The 13,903-nt window shown below is 43.5% G+C and overlaps 1 protein-coding gene across 1 annotated transcript in view; it reads left to right on the forward strand.

Moving 5' to 3' along the window:
- FRAS1 (Fraser extracellular matrix complex subunit 1) overlaps positions 1 to 13,903 on the forward strand; it is a 724,001-nt gene that overhangs the window by 685,507 nt on the left and 24,591 nt on the right. The window contains exons 64-67 of the mRNA XM_075352182.1: positions 352 to 584; positions 4,253 to 4,413; positions 4,673 to 4,887; positions 7,137 to 7,287. Coding sequence (XP_075208297.1) covers positions 352 to 584; positions 4,253 to 4,413; positions 4,673 to 4,887; positions 7,137 to 7,287 — 760 coding nt within the window. The remainder of the gene's footprint in view (positions 1 to 351; positions 585 to 4,252; positions 4,414 to 4,672; positions 4,888 to 7,136; positions 7,288 to 13,903) is intronic.

Consider the following 13,903-nt stretch of genomic DNA (forward strand, 5'->3'; position numbering starts at 1 on the left):
GTGTAAACTAAATATAACTGTTTCAACAGCTAGATAGTAGTAATGGGCGAGCGTGGCCATCACTGCTCATTACTCGACTGAGCCTCGAACATCTGAGTTTGAAAATCCTCGAGTTTCCCATTGACTTCCATTATACTTGGCACCAAAGTCACGTCGGAGCAACCTGATGCTCAATCGAGTAATGAGCAGTGGTGAGCATGCTGACTCATCACTAGAAAATATCTATCTGCTTTATAAATAATTGATCCTTAAAAGAAAATACTTATATAATTTTGTATTTGTATGATCATTAAAATATCAGTCCATAGTATTAATTGTATTCTATCTGTTTTCCCCTCCTGTGTCGACTAGGTGCTGGATAGTATTTACTTTAGCAGACGCTTCCATGTACGTTGTGTCGCCAAAGCCGTCGATAAAGCTGGACATGTGGGTACACCACTGCGAAGCAACATTGTTACAGTAGGAACTGACAGTGCCATATGCCACACTCCGGTAGTAGCTGGCACCGCTAGAGGCTTCCAGGCTCAATCTTTCATTGCCACTCTGAAGTATCTGGATGTGAAACACAAAGAACATCCAAACAGGTAAGCATACCTCCCAACCGTCCCGGATTCTGCGGGACTGCCACGATTTTAGAGGGCTGTCCCGCACTCCCGCGGCTCACAGCTGATGTCCCGGCTCCTCCCCTCAGTGGAGTGAATAAATTAAATTAAATTATCATCGGCTCTGGATTTTCGGGGGAGCCGGGACTCGAACTCGTGGAACTGTGAGTTCATTGTTTCAAAGGCAGCAGCTATTGAAGCCAATAGGAAGATTTTGTTAACTTGACCTCTATACTGCAGGTGAGACACCAGAAGCAGATTATTCAGCTGCAAAGATGGATGGAGGGATGGATGAATAGAGGGATGAATGGAGGGATAGAGGGAGGGATGGATGATAGAGGGATGAATGGAGGGATAGAGGGAGGGATGGATGGATGATAGAGGGATGAATGGAGGGATGGATGGATGATAGAGGGATGAATGGAGGGATAGAGGGAGGGATGAATGGAGGGATAGAGGGATGAATGGAGGGATAGAGGCAGGGATGGATGGATGATAGAGGGATGAATGGAGGGATGAATGGAGGGATAGAGGGAGGGATAGAGGGAGGGATGGATGGATGATAGAAGGATGAATGGAGGGATGAATGGAGGGATAGAGGGAGGGATGGATGGATGATAGAGGGATGAATGGAGGGATAAATGGAGGGATAGAGGGAGGGATGGAGGGATAGAGGGAGAGATGAATGGAGGGATAGAGGGAGGGATGGATGAATGGAGGGATAGAGGGAGGGATAGAGGGATGAATGGAGAGATAGAGGGAGGGATAGAGGGGAGGGATGGATGGATGATAGTGGGATGGATGGATGATAGAAGGATGGATGATAGAGGGATATATAGATACACGACAGATAATAGATTGACAGAGATAGAATCATAGATAGAATCATAGATAGAGAGATAGAATCATAGATAGATAGATAGAGGGATAGAGATAGATAGATAGAGGGATAAAAATAGATAGATAGAGGGATAGATATAGATAGATAGATAGATAAATACTGTATCTCAATGTAGGTGAAAGAGTCAGATTCATTTGTTCCCATAAAGCTACTATACAGAAATGAGGAAAAAAATACAAATACAATTTTTTTTTTTTTTTTTTTTATCTTCACCACCTTGGATTCAAACCAGCAACGTTCAAAACTTGTGTCCAGCAGCCTCCTAGCTTTCCTAGCTGCTCTAGCTGTTGAGCCACTAGGATTGATGATGTCAGAGGGAGGATTTCACATAAATGAACCTACAATGCAGCCTCTTACACAGCAGATTACACAGGACACAGCTACATTGTACACAGCAGTGTCTCTATCTCCTGTATTCTAGAGGGAGAGGAAAAGAGGATTTTTTTTTTCTTCTAATAAAGTTACTAAAAATAATAAAAAAATAGAATGTAATTTTATTACACTTTTTTATAAAATAATAAACATCACAAATCAGCAAATAACATGGACATATTTGGTGTCCCTGTAATCGTAATGACCTGAACAACACAGCGATCAGATTATTTATGGGGATCGGTAAATGGCGGGAAAAAAAGGCGCAATTTATTATTTTTCTTTATTAAAACCCATAAAAAATGTAATAAAAATGGATTACTGAGGCTGTGTTCACACATAGCGTAAATGCTGCATTTTTTCTGCAGGTGTCCACGCCACAGTGCAATAACAATGTTCTCTGATTATTGCGTGTTTGCGGTATGTTTTATACATTGTCCCCCTTATTTGATACATGTTTGTTGCTGATGTGAATCCTGAAGCTTATAAAGAAAGAAACACCAAATCCGCACAGTTCAGCAGTGACTTTAGACGCAAAAGGGGCGGAGATTTCATGACGTCGCATCCACTTTGCTTGGACAATTAGTCCATATTCACATGTAGTGTAAATGCTGCATTTTTTTCTGCTGTTTCTTTGCACATTTATTCTGCTGTGTTTAATTGTCCAAGTAAAGTGGATGTGATTCCATGAAAAGACGCCGCTGAATTCTGCGGTTTTCGGGGGGGGAGGGGGGGTTTCTCTAGAGGTTTCTATGTGAAGCTTAAAAAATGCAGGAAAAAGCTTCTCTGTACAATAAAAACACTTAAAAACGCAGATTCACATCTGAACCAAAAACGCATTAAATAATGGAGAAAAGGCAGAAAAAATGCAGCAAAAATGGAAAAAACAGAGAAGATAGTTATTGTGTAGTTTGGTGCAGACAGAAACAAAAATAAACAGAATTTATGCAACGTGTGAACACGGATTGATAGGCACAAATAAACAACATGTCATATAGTGACACAGAAATATAAAAAAATTCTGACTGCTATAAATATGAATGAACAGTCCGGGACATCTGCTGAATGACCCTTACTGCCAAATGGGTGTGGCTAGGGGCGTGGTCAAAATTTGTGGCGGCGCGCTGCACGTGCCGCATACTTTGTCCCTCTTCCCTTTCTTGAAAAGTTGGGAGGTATGGGTAAGTCAAGTGTGATTCTCTAAGCTAAATTGTCCTATTTGAAGCAGGTTTCATAAGCAAATGTTGTATTTGTACCGGTCATATTTTATTAGGGTTTCCCGAACCACACTATTTGTTATATCCAAGTTATGAAGAAAGAACCATGGAGGAGAAATCCTCCAGCTAAACTGATATCTCCCCCTGCTGGGTCAGCAGTATATTCCACCAGTCAATCAGCATTTACAGATTCTATTTAAAATATTGGTCCTTTTATGACTTCTCATTAAATCCATTCAGGTCCAGGATATTATGTGACTTGTAATACCTGTTTGTAGCACACTTTAAATAACTGTTTTCTTTATTAGGCTATCAACATGATGTTTGTGACCAAATGCAGGTCAATTTTTTTAGTTTCTTTATGGTATGAAAAAATATATATATTTTTTTAATTCTAGTTCATTCACTGCTTGCCATCTTCTAACTTTAATTTTTATACATTACATATTTACATATGCATTTGGGATAACGGAGTCAACAATGATTGATGGGTATGGTCATTTTTTTTTAAGGGGGAAGGGGTAAGGGAAGTTTATACATTTTTTTTTTTCTTTTATGCATTCTTTATTTTTTGTTTGTGGTTTGCCCAAAAAAGACCTTTGAGCAAATGTATTATTTTATATATATTTTATACTCTATTTTTCCGCTGTAACGACCGCAGACATGAAAAGTTGGCCTTGTTATAGTGACTATTGTCAACCTGTAGGCGCTAGTTAACCACAACTTTAGGCTCCTTCTGCCAGCACCATGGTGACCACTGTACCATGGCCACTGGGACCAATAAAGGGAGAAGCACACACTGCCCCACAGCACTATCTGTATGAAGTGAAAACTGGTGAATCCCAAGTAGTTGTGACTGAGTCACCAGAAATGCTTGGATTTGCACCATAAACATAATGTGCTGCAGAGTAAAGGCACCTAGACCTGGCGCTTAACCGGTTAAGATTTGATCAATTGACAAAAGATATTACAATTTTACTGTGAAATTATAGTTGGTGTAAGGTATATGAATGTGAATGTGTATATTATTTATGTGAAAAAAGCAAGATCTGGTGTGAACAGCAGACAAGGTATATAAACATTTGTAAGATGGGTCCTGTTATTGTACAAGTGTTACTTATTCTTTGTGCATTAAGTACTCTTTCCTTTTCTATTTTCAGGATTCACATATCAGTGCAGATTCCCCATCAGGATGGCATGCTGCCACTAATCTCTACAATGCCACTCCACAACCTTCACTTCTTGCTATCCGAATCCGTTTATCGCCATCAACATGTGTGCTCCAATCTTGTCACCATCCGTGATTTAAAAGGCATTTCAGGTACTTGGTTTGGCGATACTATATCTGTATGTATTTAATCTTTAATCGTATCTTCTCTTAAGTCTTATCTATCTCACGTACATGTACAATTTGTCAATCTTTAATTCGGTAACTGTCAGTACAACTTTTAGTCTTAAAGTAGTTATAAAGGCAATGTTATGTCAGCCTGATATTCTGCCTTTGTCCGGCTGAATTTACAGATTCCTGGACAGATTTTAAGCTTATTCTTATTCAAACTGTTCTTTGGTTTTGTTTGCAGAAGCTGGATTCCTGGATGAGGTGACATATGACAGCATTGCAGTTGGTCCAGGATATGACCGTCCTTACCAGTTTGATCCCAATGTCAGGGAACCAAAGACCGTTCAGTTGTACAAGCACCTTAACCTGAAGAGTTGCATTTGGACCTTTGATGCGTATTATGACATGACTGAACTCATTGATGTCTGTGGTGGTGCTGTGACAGCAGATTTTCAGGTGCAGGAAGGATTTTCATAGTAGATTATAGTGTAAGGCCGGTGTCACACTTGCGAGTGCCTCGCCCAAGTTTTGCATCGCATCATCCTGTACAGCCACACACTCTCCTGACAGGAGAGGATCAGTTGCATGTGCAGCTGAGACGCTCCTGGCCGGAGAGTGTCAGGCCGTGCCGGGTGATGTGATTCCAGACTCGCGCGAGTTATACGCGAGGCACTCGCAATTATGACTCTGGCCTAATAGTGCATTGTTCTCTAATGATCTACAGAGAATGTAAAGGAATTGAAACATTTTTACTAAAATTTATTTACATTTTCACATTGTGTTTGTGAGTAATAGATGTACTGTGTTGATTGTAAGTTTGCAGTGGAGCTTTTTATCAAAATTGTCTAATTCTTAGTGTAAGTTTTGACTGGACAGTTTTAAACGGATTTTCCCATGAACAAAGTTAATTTTAAAGTTGCACAATTGGATGTGTTTAAAAAACTGTTCCTATGCTGAGATAATCTTATATATGTACCCCTGCTATGTACTGTGTAATGGATGTGTCTGACTGTACAAGGACATGGTCTGATCCTAACACATCTTCGGGACAGGGGAGGACGCCAAAGAGAGCATACAGAAATTACAGCACAGTATCATAGCTGATTCTTTTTGTGCGGTAAAACATTTCCCGTCTGTTTTTAAGAAATGTTTTACTTTAAAGAAGGAATTATTTGCGATCCCGTGCTATAATGTCTGTTTACTTTCTTTTGCATCCTCCCCGGCTGAGGAGATTTGTTATGTTCAGACCATGTCCCTGTATGGTCATTACACAGTACATAAGATTATCTCAGCACAGGTACATTTTTTTAAAACACATCCCATTGTGGGATTTATTATTCTAAGATCTATTCACTAAAATGAACTTTGTTCATGGGAAAACTCCTTTAAAATGCCTTAGATTTATCAAAGTGGTTCATGCTGTTAGACCAGACAGTAGTGATGGGTGAACCCAGACTGTAAAATTCTGTGCCTGATACCTAGTATCCGCGCTGTGATCCCAGGCACAGAGCTCTTATGGAACTCCGTGTAACTATTGAGATCTGAAAATACACTAAATAATAAAAAAAAGCCGCATAGGGTCCCTTTTATTTTAATACAGAGCCAAGATTAGCACACGGCTGGGGGCTGCAGCCTGTAGCCATATGCTTTATTTGTGCTGGGTCTCACAATATGGGGGGACTCTACGCCAAATTTTTAATTTATTTATTAATTTTTACACCACTATAGAGGCACAGAAAGCGTGTGTGATTCGAAGTAGTTAGACACACTGTCATACAGGGTAGGGGTGTGACTGACTGCAACCAATGAGGAAGTAGTGAATATGTATGAGGGTAATGAGTGGCCCTGGAAGTAGTGCTTTTGCCACGCGGGAGACTCAATAAGTATAACACACCTGCTCTAATCACTCTAGCTCTTTCTACTGCAATTATAAAGCACAATCGGCATCTGGCCAGATATTCAGTATTAATTACGGTCCCGAACCAGGTTTTTTTTTTTTTAAATACATAAATAAATAAATAAATAAATCCAGTTGGACCCACCCGATTCCGGATATCTGTGGTTTCAGCCATCACTACTAGAGAGTCTTAAAATCAGGCAGATTTATCAAAGTTTACACCAACTAATAATTGGCTTACCTTGTGCCAGACTTGTGCACCACAATTTTGGCACTGTGTTTCGCACATTGTCATGTCTTTTTCCGCTAAGCATTAATGTAGAAAAAAAAGTTGAAATCCAGCAAAATAATAACTTCCTCATTAAGTTACCATCTTCATAAAATGTTGATAAAAACCATAGAAGGAAATAACAACGTATATGGCAGCCTTTGTCACAGGGCATAAAAGGATTTTTTTCTCACGTGCTAGAAGGAAACTATTTTTTACTATAATACTTCTACTCGAGGACACTGACCTGAAGATTTCCGTGCATCGTTTTAAAGAGATATTTTTTGCATTTCTCATTGTGGTGGTGAGCTGATATACCTTTTTTGTATTCTGTACTGCTAAGGCATGCCCTTTTCAGAGAGGCCACATCCTCAGTCTCGTTAAAAGTATCAAAAACATATCACAAATATGGTGCAAGTCATGACAGCTAATTTTTTTGGCAAATTATGCCAGAATTCTTGTGCATTTAGCTTTATAAATAAGCTCCAATGTCTTTCTTGCTCATGTAATTTCTATTTCATATATATTAATCTTTTACAGGTGCGGGATTCAGCCCAGTCTTTCTTGACAGTTCATGTTCCCCTGTACGTGTCCTACATTTATGTCACTGCACCAAGGGGATGGGCTTCTTTGGAGCATCACACAGAGATGGAATTCTCCTTCTTCTATGATACTGTTCTGTGGAGAACTGGTAAGATGCCCTGATGGTTTTAGGACACTGCAGCATATTTTATCAAGCAAAGAATATATAGGATTTAGCTCATGAAAGTCTGACAACTTTCTGGACACGTCTATTTAAATAAATTATCATATTTCCCATAATATATCAACTCTAGATTATCCTGGATCATCATTAGTTTATTGTGCTTGTCTCTCTGTTTTTCCTATGAGAACCTCATTAATAAATGATTAGATGGGTGTTACCAATTGGGGGTTTGTCCATAGGACACTTGAAAGGAAAAAAAAAGTGCAAAAGCTAAAAAAAAAATAATTGCCTGGTCATAAAAGTGTCAATGGGAAATTCAAGCATTTACTTAAAGCACCTCTCCAGCATTTGTTTTGTTTTAGCACTGGGTTAGCGTGTTAAATGTAAGACCCCTGCTCCCTGTCATATACACACCTTCTGGTGGCTTCACCTTTTACAGATGCCGCACTGGTCCCGCGGCACCATCTTGTGCCTGTAATGTTGACTTGCTGAAAGTACAATACAAGTCTATGAGAGCCAGAACAAGGCTCTCATAGACTTATATTGAGTTATGACCTCCGGCGCTCTCCATCAAACACTGGAGCCGCGCCAGGTCACAAATCACAGGAGCGGCGGTGATAGAAGATGAAGCGGCCAGAAGTTGAGTATAATACAGGGGGCAGGGGACTTATGTGGAGACACGAGGCTCAGTGGGTGCTCTCGTCCACTAAAACCCGCCGCCTTTAGAAAGACAGCGTGGCTCAGGGCTTATCCCAACTGAACTCCGGCCTCCTCAACCGTGGGCGGAACACTACTCAGACAACACAGGGTGAGGGAACCACAATAATTAGACTTTATTGGATCCCCAAACAATTAACGGCACATAACACATAACCAGCAAAACACACATGTAACAGACAACAGAGTCTCACCCTTCCGCTGGCTCACCAGGGATTTAGAATGTCCATGCCTCAGAGCTTCCAGGGCCACTTACTCCAATCCAGCAGCACCCTGCTTTCGGCGGGCACCCACTGAGAAAGGAATAATGCCAGATTTAGGAAGCGGTCTGAGGTCTGCAAAGTCTGTAACAGGTGACTGAACTGTCCCAACCTGAGTGTCCTCCTTAGGTAGTCCTGGTATGATGATACAATCCTGGCAGCCGGAGTCGAAATCCCTAGGCTGTGGATATGGTCTCCAACCGGAACCGGAGTCCCTAGATTGAAGCCATAAGATATCCTGATCCTCTAGTCAGCTCCTAAGAGCTTAGACTGGATCCATCAGCATCCATCAACAACAACCTGGTGGCTTAAAGAAATCCCTTTTATAGCTACAGCCTTCCACTTGGATACACTGCGTCCTCATCGATTGGTTGGACAAGATCGCCTCTCCCATTGGATGAATCTCAAGCTGCATGGACAATGTTCATCCAAATGATGTCTACAGAAAGACTGAGGGTATACATGTAGTCTGGAATGCACAGACTAGATAATGGCTACTAAGGTAATCACATTAGCAATACACAACTACAATGCAATGATTACTGGAAGAGTCTGGAGAAACAATAGCTAAGCAAACATGAGATAGCACACAGAAGAACAATGACGTCTGGCTGAATTTTAAGAAACTTTAACCCACGAGAGGCATTGGGTGTCCATGTCGTCACATTCCTCCCCCTTCTTAATATTAGCCAGACATGATAGGCTTCCGATCATCCTTCTCCTCTTGACGGCATTGTCCTTTTTAATGGTGAGGTCAGCAACAGAGGCTCGCATCTACCCTGTTTCCCCGAAAATAAGACACTGTCTTTTATATTTTTTTTTGCCCTGAAAAAAGCACTATGTCTTATTCTCAGGGGGTGTCTTATTCTCGAGGAGACATGGTTGGGGGTAAGTTCACCCCCCACAAAAAGCAGACCCCATCCCCATCCCAGGATCGTCATACTTACCAGCCCAGGGCGTCTGTATGGCTCCCAGATCCTCCTGTGATCTCCCATCAGGTACGCTGCACGCCTCCCCTGCGTCTGGCTGACATCAGATCTCACTCACACACACACACACATCAGATCACACTCACTCACACACACACTTCTCCCTGTGATCTCCCTGCAGCTGTGCTCCCCTGCGTCTGGCTGACATCAGATCTCACTCACACACACATCAGATCACACTCACTCACTCACACACAAACACACACCCACCCCACTTCTTCCCACCCACCCCATGATCCCAGCAGCTGTGTTGCACGCCGTGCTCCTCTGCCTCCTGCCGACACTTACAGATCCGATCGCTTACGTTCACACACAGTCACACATCAGACAGTATACATGCACACATCTGATCGCATACACTCACACACACACCCCACTTCTCCCTGTGCCCTCCGGTGGGCGGTCCCAGCAGCTGTGCTGCACGCCATGCTCCTCTGCCTTCTGCCGACACTCACAGATCCAATCGCATACACTCACACACACACTGACGATATCGCACATACGCGCTCACACACTCACAACATCCGGAGATATCACATGCTTCCGGCCATGTGATCCTTAGGCAGGTCCTGGAAGGTCACTGCACGCACAGTATCGCCGCCGAGAAGCAAGCGATATCACTGGATGTTGTGAGTGTGTGGATGCGATCTGATGTGTGTGTGAGGTGTGTGTGAGAGTGAGTGTGATCTGATGTGTGTGTGTGTCTGTTCTTATGTGTGTGTGTGTGTGCGTGTGTTCCGCCACTGCAGGACCTTGATGTGCTCACCTGCTCCTGGTCGGCTTTTGGTGAGTATGATCGGGGGTCTTCTTTCTTCTCTCTTCTGGGGGTGCCCGCTGCCTATAATAAAGTGTCCTGCAGTGTCTTTAACTCTTTCACCGCTGCATGACACTTCATTATTGACCGCAGCTATGTCTTATTTCCAGGGGATGTCTTATATTAAAGCTTCCCTGAAAACTCCTGGGATGTCTTATTTTCGGGGGATGTCTTATTTTCGGGGAAACACGGTATACACCTCCCCCTGATTACCTCCCCCAAGTTGAGCAGCCATATTGCGGACAAGCACTAAGGTGGGGTCCATGAGTTGGGCTTGCATACATTTCTTACTATCAATCTTCCCCCAGTCAATAGCCACAGTGTGGTTAGGCTTACTCACGGTTCTTGGCTCAGAAGTGGATGCTGGAGACTGGGAATGTGAATTATCCTTGGAAAATATGTTAGAAAGATCCACATCAGGGTCCTGCTTGGCTTGGAAGTGGGTGATGGCTGCTTCAAACTGACTGGATAGTCCTTGTCCTAGGTCATTCTCCAAAATGACTGGTGTGAGCAGGTAATCCCCAAGCCCCACTTTCACTTCCCTCAGAGTGGTATCCGAAACAACAGGCTTGGTGGGGCCATCTATGAACCCCACTTCAACTTCCTCCTGGCTAGTCCCCGAAACAACAGGTGTGGGGAGGCTGTCCATAAACTCCATATGGACCTCTTCCTGGTCAGACCCCAAAGTAACTGGTGTGGGGACGGTGTCCATAAGCTCCACATCAGCCTTGCTCTGGTCAGTCTCCACAATGACAGGTATAGGGAGACTGTTCACAAGTCCCACATCGATCGCTTCCTGGTTAGTTCCCAAAATACCAGGGGTGGGGATGCTGTTCATAAGCTCCACATCAGCCTTGCTCTGGTCAGTCTCCACAATGACCGGTATGGGGAGGCTGTTCACAATCCCCACATCGATCACTTCCTGGTTGGTCCCCAAAATACCAGGTGTGGGGAGGCTATCCACAAGCTCCACCTCGACCTCTCCCTGGTTGGTCCTTAGGTCCAACTGCACACATGCCAGAGGGACGTCTGAGCGCTGGCCCTCAGCCAGGGAGATGGATAATTGGGAATCTGGTAAATGGTCTTCTGGGGAAACAATAAATGGGCTTACCAGAGTGATGGAGGATCCAATATCTCGAAGTCCCTGAGCCTGTATATCACCGACCTTGACCGTCTGGACGTGGGGATGGAGGTTGGCTGGTGTACGGTGTCCGGCCTGCCGTAGGGTGTGGACTGGATAAACCACTTCCTCAGCTATTGATGTTTCTTGGGAGTAGCATTCCTCAGGTCTCGTTGGTTCATCTCAGCATATGTTGACTGGTTGGAGTGGTAGATGGGCTCCAAGCATGTGGCCTCGATTTTGGAGACAATCTTTATCTATATGTCCATGGCGCCCACATGTATAACAGCGCAATAGATTGGGCAAGTCACCGGCCCTGTTTGTAGTCCTTTGTTTTGGTGCAGCTTCTGCTGGGTAGCGGGACCATCCTTCTTGAGCGGCTGGTGCTAGCAGTACGGCAGCTGGAATCCCATAAACATATTCCAGAACCCAAGCCCTCTCTTCTCTTGAGGATCTAGGCCCCAATGCATCCAACAACGCTGTGGCTTGGGCCATTTTGGACAAAGTTGATTCTCGATTGTCACTAGATCCATGATGTGGCACATAGTTTAAATCCTCTGGGTCAATATCGGCGGGATCCTCATCGTCCTCTGCATCATTCTGGGCATCCCAATGGACTAATTTCTGGATCAAGTCCGATCGAGTCTCAGCGTTCCAGTAGACAATCTTTCGCCTCTGGCACAGATCCTGTAGCATCCATTTACTGCAGCGGTCGTAACTCCTCTCTTGTCCTTGTCCCATGGCTGAGCTGGTGGGGTTGGACATGGCAGCGTCCGAAACCTGAATGCCTCCCCTATGGCCTGCTGGGTATGCTTATGTGCCTCCCTGGTTGTTGAGCCCTGGACGGTGTCCACGAACACCAGTCCGCTGCAGCTCCCCTGGGTAAACCAGGCTGAGTAGTGTCCCACTGCTGCCACCAATTGTGGAGACACGGGGCTCAGTGGGTGCTCTCGTCCACTAAATCCCGCTGCCTTTAGAAAGACAGCGTGGCTCAGGGCTCATCCCAACTGAACGCCGGCCTCCTTAACCGTGGGCTTAACACTACTCAGACAACACAGGGTGAGGGAATCACAATAATTAAAGTTTATTGGATCCCCAAACAATTAACGGTACATAACACACAACCAGCAAAACACACATGTAACAGGCAACAGAGTCTCACCCTTCCGCTGGCTCACCAGGGATTTAGAATGTCCATGCCTCAGAGCTTCCAGGGCCACTTACTCCAATCCAGCAGCACCCCGCTTTCGACGGGCACCCACCAAGAAAGGAATAATGCCAGATTTAGGAAGCTGTCTGAGGTCTGTAACAGGTGACTGAACTGTCCCAACCTGAGTGTCTTCCTTAGGTAGTCCTGGTATGATGATACAATCCTGGCAGCCGGAGTCGAAATCCCTAGGCTGTGGATATGGTCTCCAACCGGAACCGGAGTCCCTAAATTGAAGCCATAAGATATCCTGATCCTCTAGTCAGCTCCTAAGAGCTTAGACTGGATCCATCAGCATCCATCAACAACAACCTGGTGGCTTAAAGAAATCCCTTTTATAGCCACAGCCTTGTACTTGGATACACTGCGTCCTCATCGATTGGTTGGACAAGATCACCTCTCCCATTGGATGAATCTCAAGCTGCATGGACAATGTTCATCCAAATGATGTCTACAGAAAGACTGAGGGTATACATGTAGTCTGGAATGCACAAACTAGATAATGGCTACTAAGGTAATCACATTAGCAATACACAACTACAATACAATGATTACTGGAAGAGTCTGGAGAAACAATAGCTAAGCAAACATGAGCTAGCACACAGAAGAACAATGACATCTGGCTGAATTTTAAGAAACTTTAACCCATGAGAGGCATTGGGTGTCCATGTCATCACAACTTACACTTAGGGTACGCTCACACTGGCGTATAATACGAAGGAGTACAATGTAAGAAAATTAAGCAATGCAAGCCATTGTCATTAGCATATGGCATCAGATGCTTCTGTGTCAGATGCTCTACGCTAATGTGAGCACCCTTTTATGTTCAATCTATTTTTATTGAGAGTATTAAACAGAATAACAAAAAAATAACAAAAATAAAAGTAATATAATTTGTACAGTAATGAGTCCAATTATTACCAAAGGTGAAAACACCTTATTATCCTATCAACTAGAACAAGTTATTGAACAACCCCTCAATTACTTCAAGGCACATACTGAATAATTTATGTCAAAACTCAGGTTGCTAATAACAATAAAGGGGTTCTCTATAGCTAGTGATGTACAAGTACAAACTATAAAGTTTAAATGCCCTGTAGAACCATGCTCCAAGTCCGGTCTAAGAGATAGTTAATGTTGTAGTTATACTTTGCTTTGGGAATCTAAGGAAAACTTGCATTGAGTATATAGAGAAAAGACATGTAGGAAACCAAGAGAGAGAGAAGCAAAAAAAAGGGGGGGGATCAAGAAAGATAGGTGCCAGAAAGAGCGGCGTTCGAGAGAAAAGGGACGTAAGGGGAGGGGGAGGTTAGGGGGTCCTCCAAAATCTACCAATCAAGCAGTGCTTCATTCCGTCTTGTATTGTATATCTCCAACCACAAGGGGAATGCAAAGGGTGGTGTGACCCTCGAATATAAGGAAATAAAGAGAAGTAGAGAACATCAGTAGTACACGAACAGCACTGAAACACTAGCTGTACTCGTATTATGGCCC

The sequence above is a fragment of the Anomaloglossus baeobatrachus genome, chromosome 1, assembly GCF_048569485.1.
Source record: "Anomaloglossus baeobatrachus isolate aAnoBae1 chromosome 1, aAnoBae1.hap1, whole genome shotgun sequence".
Taxonomy (NCBI): Eukaryota; Metazoa; Chordata; class Amphibia; order Anura; family Aromobatidae; genus Anomaloglossus; species Anomaloglossus baeobatrachus.